Source organism: Oncorhynchus nerka, linkage group LG14 (assembly GCF_034236695.1).
Source record: "Oncorhynchus nerka isolate Pitt River linkage group LG14, Oner_Uvic_2.0, whole genome shotgun sequence".
Taxonomy (NCBI): Eukaryota; Metazoa; Chordata; class Actinopteri; order Salmoniformes; family Salmonidae; genus Oncorhynchus; species Oncorhynchus nerka.
Window position 1 is genome coordinate 70016034 of NC_088409.1, and position 12369 is coordinate 70028402.

The 12369-nt window shown below is 41.3% G+C and overlaps 1 protein-coding gene across 18 annotated transcripts in view; it reads right to left on the reverse strand.

Annotated features, from left to right (window-relative positions):
• LOC115141782 (elastin-like) overlaps positions 1-12369 on the reverse strand; it is a 91871-nt gene that overhangs the window by 13176 nt on the left and 66326 nt on the right. For 3 of the 18 annotated variants that reach the window (XM_065000337.1, XM_065000333.1, XM_029680981.2), the window contains 32 exons: positions 11567-11599; positions 11325-11378; positions 11015-11047; positions 10836-10919; positions 10597-10635; positions 10421-10507; positions 10276-10311; positions 10074-10184; positions 9838-9981; positions 9663-9749; positions 9504-9539; positions 9308-9412; positions 9106-9216; positions 8858-9001; positions 8702-8773; positions 8400-8444; positions 8225-8260; positions 8046-8135; positions 7846-7911; positions 7374-7409; positions 7131-7283; positions 6844-6969; positions 6661-6738; positions 6487-6519; positions 6142-6297; positions 4653-4703; positions 3625-3645; positions 3376-3402; positions 3063-3086; positions 2504-2551; positions 720-749; positions 59-88 (listed from right to left, as the gene is read on the reverse strand). In XM_065000337.1, coding sequence (XP_064856409.1) covers positions 59-88; positions 720-749; positions 2504-2551; positions 3063-3086; positions 3376-3402; positions 3625-3645; positions 4653-4703; positions 6142-6297; positions 6487-6519; positions 6661-6738; positions 6844-6969; positions 7131-7283; positions 7374-7409; positions 7846-7911; positions 8046-8135; positions 8225-8260; positions 8400-8444; positions 8702-8773; positions 8858-9001; positions 9106-9216; positions 9308-9412; positions 9504-9539; positions 9663-9749; positions 9838-9981; positions 10074-10184; positions 10276-10311; positions 10421-10507; positions 10597-10635; positions 10836-10919; positions 11015-11047; positions 11325-11378; positions 11567-11599 — 2226 coding nt within the window. The other 15 variants (XM_065000326.1, XM_065000330.1, XM_065000332.1 and 12 more) reach the window with 15 other exon arrangements.

The following is a 12369-nucleotide window of genomic DNA, read 5'->3' on the forward strand; positions in this document are numbered from 1 at the left end:
TCCTCTCATCTCCTCCTCTCCCCTCCTCTCATCTCCGCCTCTCCTGTCTCATACATACCCTGTCCATGACCATACGGGAGTCGTCCTGCTGAATCATGATGGAAAGAAAAGCAGCTTTATTCCTGACAAGGGAGCACCAGCGAGTGGCTCCGTCAGGTCATGTAGCTAGCATACTAATTCCAATAAAGTTAGCTGACCCCTGCTTATATAATAAACTTTAATATGCTTTCAACATGTCAAAATATTACACAGCTTATCCCTGGCCTGACCATACAATCCTAATTTTGATCAGATCTTTGATGCATTCATTTACAGAGAAGAGGCTGATACTGCTGTCCATTGCATATGAATCAGTCCTATGATTAATTGATGTGAATAAATCCTATTATTGATTCATGTAAAGAATGAGTCATGTTCCATCATTAAATCAGCATATCATAATGTATGATTAAATCAGCATATCACTCATAATGTGTGTAGTGGATTGATGAATTCTGCCTGTATAAAATACTGAATGGTGTAAGGATCTGTATTATCTGTATTATTTCCTGCAATATATGGATCAAGCCAAGGTCACATCTCAGTGAAGTCATACAGTAGTTTGAAATAAAAACAGAGATGTGTGTGTGTTTGCGTGTGTGTGTTTAAGCAGAGTGTGTCTGCTTGCTGCTAGTGCAGTGATAAGGTTGTGGTTTGCTCTTCTCCTCTCTCATACATACCCTGTCCATAACCACCATACGGGTATCCCCCTGAATCATGACGACAAAGAAAAGCAGCTTATTTCCTGACATGATGACCTCATCACCAGGGGACGCCAATGAATGGCTCAGTCAAAGAATGTTAGTTAAGACAACAAATGAGAACATCCTAATGCAGATTCAGTCATGCAAGGCCTTTCAGGTTTAAGACTTCAGACATTCCATTTTGCGCTCTCATCTAGTTTACGATTTGTTGGCCAATAATCATACATGGGCCTTCATTTTATGTTGTAGCCCAAATATGTATTTAAATGCTCAACAGAAATGGTTCACAAAAATATGTACATGTAGGCCTGAATTGTTTTCTTTTTGCCTCTGAAGGAGATACTGTGAAGGAGATACCCAGCTAGCTGAGACAGAGATAACATATTCAACACATTCACAGGAGTTCAGGCAGGTTCACCCTAAAGCTTTACCTCATAAGGCATTACATTTACATTTAAGTCATTTAGCAGACGCTCTTATCCAGAGCGACTTCAAAAAATGCACATAACAAACATGTGAATGTATAAGGATGACTGCATCCACCTGTCTAGATTCGGTCTATTCTTTAATATTACACGTCCCAACAGCACCTTATACGGCGTAGTACATCACTGGTGCCAAGCTTCCTGCCATCTAGGACCTCTATATCAGGCGGTGTCAGAGGAAAGCCCAAATAATTGCCAAAGACTCCAGCCACCCTAGTCATAGACTGTTCTCTCTGCTACTGCACGGCAAGCGATACCGGAGCGCCAAGTCTAGGTCCAAAAGGCTTCTTAACAGCTTCTATCATCAATCAAATGGCTACCCGGACTATTTGCATTGTCCCCCCCCCCATTTTTACGCTGCTGCTACTCTCTGTTTATTATCCATGTATAGTCACTTTACCTCTTTTACCTCAATTACCTCGACTAACCTGTGTATATACTCGCTACTGTTATTTTATTGTTGCTCCTTAATTATTTGTTATTTTTCTATTTCTCTTATTTTGTATTTGTATTTGTATTTTACATTTTACATTTTACATTTTATTTTTTACTTCAGTTTATTTGAGTAAATAGTTTCTTAGCACTTACTGTATTTTTCTTACTGCATTGTTGGTTAAGGGCTTGTAAGTAAACATTTCACTGTAAGGTCTACCTGTTGTATTCGGCGCATGTGACAAATAACATTTGATTTGATTGGATTTGATTTGATTTATAAAGGCCCAAGACTACTAGCAAATATAACTGCACCTTTTACTATCATATGCTGTTGACTTGTACTTATCTCTGTATATCTTTAATCAATATGACTGTCTTGCAATGGCTAACACATTTTAGGTATGTCAACAAAAATTGTGGCCTGGGTCAGCATTATTCATATATGATATATTACCATGGAATCATCATTCCTTTTAGTAGCAGTCTAGTCTTAATTGGATGTTCTGGTGCATTAGACCAGTGAAAAGGGCTGATGCTGCTGTTCATTGTGTGTAAACAACTCCTACTACTGACTTACTATACATAAAGAAGGTAATAACATCCTTACCTGACCAATAACTAAGCATATTATTCCGAATCGTGTGTATGAGGGTTGGTACATCACTACTACATGAATGTGCATAGGGGTTAATACATCTTATATAGGCATGTAAAAGTGTTCAATCACATTACTGGATGGGTTATGGATCTGAGTTGATGGTATCAATTTGAAGTTGTAAACAACCAGTGCTGTAATACTACTGCAATAATATAGTGTTAGTAGGGTTTCAGAATGCTTACCTGCACCAGGCGGTTTAGGAGCTTTGCCACCTGCTCCGACACCCACACCTGTAAATAATATAAAGTCTAGCGGTTAGAGCTTTGGGGCAGAAACCGAAAGGTCGCTAGTTTGAATCCCCGAGGCAACAATGTAAAACATCTGCCGATGTGCCCTTGAGCAAGGCACTTAGCCCTAATTGCTCCAGTGTCGCCGTTGATAATGGCTGACCATGGCATTGACCCCACTCTCCAAGGGGATATGCAAAAAACACATTTCCAATTCACACGTGTCTATAATGCACATGTGAAATAGGACAAATATAAACACCCACCAAATTATTATTATTATTATTGTAATTTCCGTTTGCAACTGGAAACAAACTACTTAACAGCATTGCCTGCAGGAGTTTGTCGCCACCATGTGGCCAAACAATGTCACATACTCTGCTCCTCATAGTCCCCACTATTGAGACACCTAACCTCCAGGCTGCTGTACTCCAGTAGCAACTACATGAGAAGTATTTGAAAGAAAAACAATTGTATTTGAACCCAGGTCTGCTATGGTGGACACAACACTCACCAGGCTGAGCTGGCCCTCTACCAGCTGGAAACAAAGTGAAACGTCTTTAACACAGTTACAGAGGCATATCCGTTCTAAGTAATGATAAATCAAAACCCCTACTAATGTTTGACTGTACAGTGAATGCAAAAATAATCACAGGTCATGAACAATGAAGGTGAGCTGACAGTAAAGCCATCTAATATTGCTCTTCAAAGATAAGATAAGAAGAAAATATAAGAAAGTACAGAAAGTTTGATAGGTACAAGTAAGGACACCATTTTTATGCAGAAGGAATTTTACGCTGTCAGGAGTATCTATTTCAATTACTTACCACTAGGTTGAAGAACCCCAGCACCAACTGTGAAGGCAATCAGGTCAATTATTACCAGTTGGGTCATAATTATGACAGTTATAAAAGTTACTCCAAAATAGAATAAGGTACCACTCGAAAAACTAAAATAAAATGTTCAGTGATTCTAATGACATATGTTGCAAAACTATTGAATATAAAGTATAATTGATGTTGGCTTCCTAAAAAAATACAATAACTGTTCTGCAGTGGTAACGGTCTAATACATACCTCCTGGTAATCCTGTGGCACCTGCAGTAAACCAACAGAAAGTTCATCAATGACGTGGTATACTTATACTATGCATTTCCATGGAAATTAACAATAAAGTACTGTATCAAAGTACTCTATCCGAGATGCAACCAGACAGAGAGAAAATCAAACAAAATGAAATACCGTAAAGCTACACAAATGTTAGTTTCCCTACTGTGAAGAACACATCTAAAGCAGGGGCTCCAAACATATGTGCTGAAAGAATGACACAGTAATATGTACTTTTGTGTCCAATGTTCTCATATATATTTTTTCAAACAATGTGGTATTTAGAATACAGTACTGTAAGTAAACATCAGGTAATAGCAAGGATATGATCCCCTGCTGTAGAAGATAGAGGGAGATAGGACTTTAACTACCAAGGAGAAAGGGTGAGTGCATACAATACGTATCTATAGGGATATCAGGCACAATCTTCATCGGAGCAATCTTTATTGTGGAGGAGAAGCTTGTCACAATACAGTCTCATACCAGTAACATTAACAGTAACCAGTAACATTAAAGTATAAGTCAATCAAGTATTGACAAGTGTCAGATTCATTTTATTTGTTAAAAAGCAAGGGAGGGAGGAGAGAGCAGAAATGGGAGACATTTCAAGCGCAGCGAGCTGCAAAGTTAGTTGGGGGACAGAGAGGCGGAGCATTTTAAGAGGACAAACTACGTCTAGAAAATACATTGGCATCACATTATTTTGTCAACATCCACATGAGCATTACTTTACATTCCTCTACATATTATTTTTTAGCAGGAGGCCAAAACACTACAATGTTTTCACAAAGGAATCTAACAGAATCAACCGCTAACAACTGTCATATGGATTGAATGTTTATCAAAAGCCAATAAGTAATCGCATCAAATGTTATGAAATGCTTATGTAAGGAATTGTAAAGAACACATGTGTATACTACACTCTTCAAATGAAATGTAACTATGTCCTTAGTCAGAAATGGTTTTATCATGCAAACACAGACAGCAGCAAGTCTTACTGGGCTCTGGCTCTGGGGCCTCTGTGGCCTGTGTGCCAATAGGTGTGGGATCTGCCAAAAGACAACAGGTTCCAGTTTCATCCATTGCAGTTGAAAACTAGCATAGAGCAGAAGCCATTATGGGGATCCTTGGCACTGCCATGGCAGGAGGGGATGGGATAAGCTCCAGCTCCAGGTGGTGAATAGCTATTGGATCATACAATGACACTAAATGGGACAGCACTAGCAGAACAGATATTAAGCTGTCTCATGTTTCAGGGTCTTGGGAGAAGAGAGGGGGGCAAAGAGGTTTGGGGTTTGGGAGGAGATAAGGCAGGGGACTGGCTTGCGTGATACTGCCGTTGCTGTATGATACACCTGCAGTGGAGCGCAGTTAGCCAGACAGCAGTGGTAGTGGTAGAGGAGGGGGGAGTTAGATAGGATGCTAAGCCTGTGTCTGTAGGCCGTTGATGTCCTGCTGAGGCCTGCTGGAAAAGTCTGATGAGGTTATACAGTACATCAAATAAAAAGGAAAACTTGCATTATAATCAGTCTCTATTATTGAATAAAAAATATATTTGTATGGCATTCTATGGTACAGTAATTACTGCTTTTTAACAGCTCTGTAAAATACAGTGTATATTTACAATACAGTAACTCAGGGGTTCTCAAAAGTGGGTCTGAGGTATTGCAGGGGTCCACGGACAGATTATAATTATGATTTTTTTTCCATATATATTTTTTATTAATATTATTAACAACAACAGATTAAACTAATTTTGGCCAAGGGATCCGTGGAATAAGTTTAGAAGGTGTCATACAATACATTACAATGTAATATTATTAATCTACAATGTATGTTCTTAACCCTGGGCAACATGGGCCTGTCAGGCTCACATGGATATTGGTATCCACAGTAATCTGCCAATTACCAATCTTTTTACATGATACTTTTTGTATTCCCCCCAAATTGTTTTAACATAACTGCACTGTAATTTAAGCTTTAAAACAGTAAAGTTTTCTCTCTGCCCCATGACGAAATGTGTAGAATTGCAGGAAAATGTTCCTTCCCAGGGTCCGAGACTTGGTTCATCCGGCCATGCACTGCCAACGTCATAGTTTACTACACTCCTTGTATGCTATTTTTTAACTCACTCGAGCTTTGTTCTTATTATGAGGGGGTCTCTGATGAGTTTTCTATCACAAAAAGGGTCCCTGAAAAGTTTGAGAACCGCTGCAGTAACTAACACTTACTCTGTAGCTTTTGATATACAGTATTTGCACTGATCAATGAGAAAACAGTTGAATTAAATCCAAAGTCTTGTTGAGCGCAAAACATGTGGTTCTACCTGTTATGGGTAATAGTGTCACATTAGGAACATTGTGGATTTTCTTTCAAACCTTCATTTTGGACCTAGTTGTGTAGTACTAGGAATGATCCTGAAGGAACTATCTAGGCTAGGAAAAATAAACCTAGCAAGAATCAAAGGTGAAACTAGTATCCATTTACCTGGTTTGCCTGCGATAGGTATCCCTGTGCCCACTGGTAAGTCAGTGCGCTCAATGGCAGTTCCTCCAACACCACCACCCACGCCCACACCTGGACTTGGAGTCACTGCTGGCGCTGGTACACCTTCTCCACCGATGCCCACCCCGTTTGGCTTACCTGTGGGCAGGTAAGAACATAGGTGAGGGTACAGTATAATCTCTTGAGCTATGGTGAAAATCTTGATTCAGCTAACAAGAGATATTAGGTACTGTACAGAGACCGCACAGAACAGACAAACAATATTGTTCTTCCACTGGTCTGCATTACCTAGACTAAAAGTTATGACAGAACAAGAGAGGCTCTTACCATATTTAGCAGCTTTGGCCGCGGGATCATATCCTGCAATCACAAGCATCACATCATTCATATTTTCACTGTCTTCTGAATCACCTTGATAACTCACAGAAAGACAGACCAGACCGTGATGCTGTTGGAGCTCTTTCTGATGTCTTTACCATTCACACACATCCTCTGACGTACCTCCAGCTCCTACTCCACCCTGTACTCCACCCTGTACTCCTCCTGCTCCCAAGCCTGTTCCTACACCTCCTGAGACTCCTGCGTAGAGGGTCACAAGGAAATTATAGGATTTCAAAACCAGAGATGTGAGCATGAATTCAACTGATGTACAAATTCTGATGTTGCTATTTTGAGTGATCTTACCATATTTAGCAGCTTTGGCTGCAGCGGGATTATATCCACCAGCCCCAGTTACACCCCCTCCTCCTCCTCCTGGTAATCCTCCTGCTCCTCCAGCTCCTATTCCTGCTCCTGCACCTCCGGGGACTCCTGTGGTAGAGGGCCACAAGAAAACAATTGGATTTTTAATGAATGTCCAGCTTCAGAACTGCCAAAGATACAGTAGACTTGTCACACCACGACTTAAGACAGACGTAAATTCAACCAATGTACCAATAATGAATGAGATTGATTGTTTTGAGTGATCTTACCATATTTAGCAGCTTTGGCCGCAGCAGGGTTATATCCTCCAGCCCCTGGTACCCCTCCTCCTGCTCCTCCAAGTCCTCCAGCCCCTGGTACCCCTCCTCCTGCTCCTCCAAGTCCTCCAGCTCCTAGGCCTGCTCCTGCACCTCCTGGAACTCCTGTGGTGGAGGGTCACAAGAAAATTATAGTTAGTTAAAAGTAGACAGAAGTTTAACTCTGATGTTGCTGTTTTGAGTGTTTTTTCTTACCATATTTAGCAGCTTTGGCCGCAGCAGGATTATGTCCTGACATGCAAAAGTTTAATGAATTAAAGACATCATCCCTGACTTATGAACTCACTAAAACAATTGGGGGGTGGTGAGGAGAATGTCCAATGAAAATGTTTTCTATTCCAGGATAAGTCTTCATCTCTGTCTAGGAAGCTACCCTTTACAGAGAGCAACATAATGTGTAGCATATAGTACAGTACATTTCCTTGGCAAAGCCAAAACGGACTCACCTCCATATCCAGCCCGGGTACCCTTCCTGCTCTCAGGCTCAGGATGTTATTATTTGGTGGTTTAAACAACATGTAATATATAATGGTTGCTTCTTTGAAACCCAGTGGGAAAAATTTTTATTTATTTCGGGGGTTTAGCACCACCGGCAGTGTATCAATACAGTATATTAATACAACGGTTAGGCAGTACATTTTTCAAAATCATGGAGAGGATAAAATACCATATTTAGCAGCTTTGGCAGCAGCGGCAGCCCCTCCTGCTGGTACTCCTCCATATCCTCCATAGCCTGCAATACAAAACAAATAGCAACGTTTATAAATGACCTCATAAATGGTTTGATAAGACAGACCAAAGCTCCCCAATCATAACCAACAGTATTAACTCTTCCAGATTACATTAGATTTCAACTTCTGTGCAAACCTCCATATCCTGGTCCAGCCCCAGTCCCTGGCCCTCCTCCTGCTCCTCCTAGGCCGGCTACTCCAGCTCCTAGGCCGGCTACTCCAGCTCCTGGGACCACAAGAAGAAATTGTTATTATTTTGAAATAATGTCTCCATTCAGAACTGCCTAAGATACAGTATACTCTTCTTCTTCTTACCATATTTAGCAGCTTTGGCCGCAGCAGGATTATATCCTGAAATGTAAAAAAATAATAAATGAAAAACATCACTCTTGCATCCCAAGCCTCATGATACAGTAGTATTACTAACACTAGTTTATGCTATCAATTCATGATATTACAGTATATCAAGTTGGCATCATTAGAAACATACCTCCTGCTCCTGCCCCTCCTGCTGCCCCTCCATATCCCCCATAGCCTGTCAGTCAAAACATGGGACATCATCAACCAAGTAGCACTATAAGGCAATGTGCCCCACTTTACCTTAAAACCAAACCCTCTGCTCAAACACACTAACTCCACAGATTAAACCTGTATATAAAGCCAACTCTACCCCTGTGCAAAGTTTACAAACTACATATAGATGTATTGTACATAGGAACAAATACATATTGTATATGTGAACACTGCCTTTACTTCCACTCCTCCCCCAGACCCTTCCTTTGGTATACGTACTCCCAGGCCTGGGATATCCTCCAGCAGGCACACCTCCATATCCACCCCCTGGCCCACCAGCAGCCCCCTGACCTATAACACAGGAGACACGTCATGAGCAGACACACGGTAGTACTGTAAAACATTGACAGAAATGTCATTATGAATTTTTCTTACCATATTTAGCAGCTTTGGCTGCAGCAGGATTATATCCTCCAGCCACAGGGACAACCCCTGCTCCTCCTCCAGGTACTCCCTGTATTCCTCCTGCTCCTCCAAGTCCTCCTGCTCCCAGGCCTGTTCCTACACCTCCTTGAACTCCTGTGTGTTCACATGGAAATTATCTGATTTTAAAACCTGAAATGTCAGCATGAATTCAACCAATGTACCAACTCTGATGTTGCTGTTTTGAGTAATTTTTCTACCATATTTAGCAGCTTTGGCTGCAGCGGGATTATATCCTCCAGCCCAAGGTACACCCCCCCCTCCTCCAAGTCCTCCAGCTCCTAGACCTGCTCCTGCACCTCCTGGAACTCCTGTTGTAGAGAAAAATTATTGTATTTAAAAGTCATGTATACCATAAACCAACACTGAATGAGACTAGCCTTGTGTTTTTAGTAATATTACCATATTTAGCAGCTTTGGCTGCAGCGGGATTATATCCTAAAGCCCCAGGTACACCCCCTGCTCCTCCTCCAGGTACTCCTCCTGCTCCTGCACCTCCGGGGACTCCTGAGGTAGAAAACATCAAGATTTTGTTGTTAAGTCATGGCTAACTTAACAATTGAAAAGATATAGTAGACTTGTCACTTTTCTTCTTTACCATATTTAGCAGCTTTGGCAGCAGCAGGATTATACCCTACAAATAAATAAATTAATAGATTTAAAAAAATATTTTCAAAGTCACACTTTCCAAGACACATAATGCAGTAGCATACAAAACAGTGTGAATGGATTGGAGAAGTCAAGCATCATGACTGACCTCCAGCCCCAGCTCCTCCTGCTGGTACCCCTCCTGTTCCTCCAAGACCTCCAGCTCCTAGGCCTGCCCCTGCACCTCCTGGGACCCCTATGGTCGAGGGAAAAAAACTAATTTCAAATTCAACTATTGTATCAACACTGAATGAGTCTGGCCTGATGTGGAGTGATTTTCTTACCATATTTAGCAGCTTTGGCTGCAGCAGGATTATATCCTCCAGCCCCAGGGACAACCCCTGCTCCTCCTCCAGGTACTCCCTGTATTCCTCCTGCTCCTCCAAGTCCTCCTGCTCCCAGGCCTGTTCCTACACCTCCTTGAACTCCTGTGTGTTCACATGGAAATGATCTGATTTTAAAACCTGAAATTCAACCAATGTACCAACTCTGATGTTGCTGTTTTGAGTGATTTTTCTACCATATTTAGCAGCTTTGGCTGCAGCGGGATTATATCCTCCAGCCCAAGGTACACCCCCCCCTCCTCCAAGTCCTCCAGCTCCTAGACCTGCTCCTGCACCTCCTGGAACTCCTGTTGTAGAGAAAAAATATTGTATTTAAAAGTCATGTATACCATAAACCAACACTGAATGAGACTAGCCTTGTGTTTTTAGTAATATTACCATATTTAGCAGCTTTGGCAGCAGCAGGATTATACCCTACAAATAAATTAATTAATAGATTTTAAAAAAGACTTTCCAAGCCACATAATGCAGTAGCATACAAAACAGTGTGAATGGATTGGAGAAGTCAAGCATCATGACTGACCTCCAGCCCCAGCTCCTCCTGCTGGTACCCCTCCTGTTCCTCCAAGACCTCCAGCTCCTAGGCCTGCCCCTGCACCTCCTGGGACCCCTATGGTCGAGGGAAAAAAAACAAATTTCAAATTCAACTATTGTATCAACACTGAATGAGTCTGGCCTGATGTGGAGTGATTTTCTTACCGTACTTAGCAGCTTTGGCAGCGGCAGCAGGATTGTATCCTGAAATATAAAACAATGACAATAATTCAAAACATCACTCCTGACTTGGATAATATAACAACTGCATTTCCAGCCCCATATCCTGAAATGTAATAAGATCATGAGATATAAATATCACTTTAGATAATCCTGTTGCCAGGCACTGGTTTATACTATCGATTCATTAAAATTGTTATAAGCCTTAGACCGTGATGAGATACCTCCACCCCCAGCCCCTGGTACCCCTCCTCCTGCTCCTCCAAGTCCTCCAGCTCCTAGGCCTGCTCCTGCACCTCCTGGTATTCCTATGGTGGAGGGTCACAAGAAAAATATCAGCATAAATTAAGCAATGTACCAACACTGAATGAGCCTGAAGTTGTTTCAAGTGTGGTTTTCTTACCATATTTAGCAGCTTTGGTGGCAGGGTTGTATCCTAAAATAAAAAATAATTAAATTAACTTACATCATCCTTCCTGGCTTGAATAGCAAAATACAACTACATTTCTAGCCCCATAAAGTAGAAGCAGACAGCACAGAGTGTCTGGAGGGTATAAATGACTGTACATCTTAATGATTCAAATGAACTTGATCATGAACATTTGTCTTACCATGAATTTCTGAGTCTCCTCGAGCAGTAGTTTATGCTATGAATGAATTCATGAAATTGCTACAAGCGTAAGATACTATAGTGCAATAATTAGACAAGGTACCTCCAGCCCCTGGAAAAGTCCCTGCTCCCCCAAATCCAGCACTCCCTGGAACACCTATAGGGAGGGTAACATCCATACAGTACATTACACTATACAGCATGATCATTTCCATTATTAAAAAGACTAGTGTGAGTTGGAGCTAGCTAAGCCAAAGAACGAAGCCCTTCAGTGATGGTGTGTTAACAGCATTGTAAAGTCTGTGGCCTGGGCAGCTTTGGGATGTTTTGGTTAGTTATCCTCACCATAATAGGGAGGCCTGGCTCCCGCTCCATAGCCTGTTCGGAGATGATGAAAATGGTAATGGTGTTAAGATATCTGCTACATGGAGTTTAAAGCTGCAGTGCCAATCCAGGTTAGTGCACTTGATAGAAGTCAAGACAATACAGAATTATAATGCATATACAAGGATGTCTACAGGCAAAATGCACTGGTTACCAACTCTCAGGTTGGGGTCTGCTTGAGCAAGGCACATCACCTTCATGCAGAGCCCAGTAGCTGGGATAATGTACAGTGGGGTACATAATTGTTGGCACTCTTGATAAAGATGAGCAAAAAAGACTATTAAATAAATAACACAAATACTGAGCTATATTGTATGCTCCAAAAAATGGTGGAATTATATTGATATTAATACAATTGACAATTGCTCAGAGAAATAGATCTAGATAAAACATTATTGGCACACCTGTTTTCAATACTCTAGCACCCTCTCCTTGCGAGGATAAAGACACAGAGTTTTATGAGATTGGAGAACATGTTGGGAGGGATCATAGACTATTCCTCTAAACAGAACCTTTCCAGAACCTTGATGTCCTTTGTTTGCGGTTATGGACTGCACTCTTCAATTTAAACCACAGGTATTCAATGGGGTTTCGAATCCAGAGACTGAGATGGCTATTGCAAAATGCTGGTTTTGTGGTAAATTATCTATTTCTTTGTGGATTTTGATTAGTGCTTTGGGTTATTGTCTAGCCAAAGATAGTCAAAGATCCACCATCCTATTTTACAGTAGGTATGAGGTACTTTTCTGCATATGCTTCTGTTT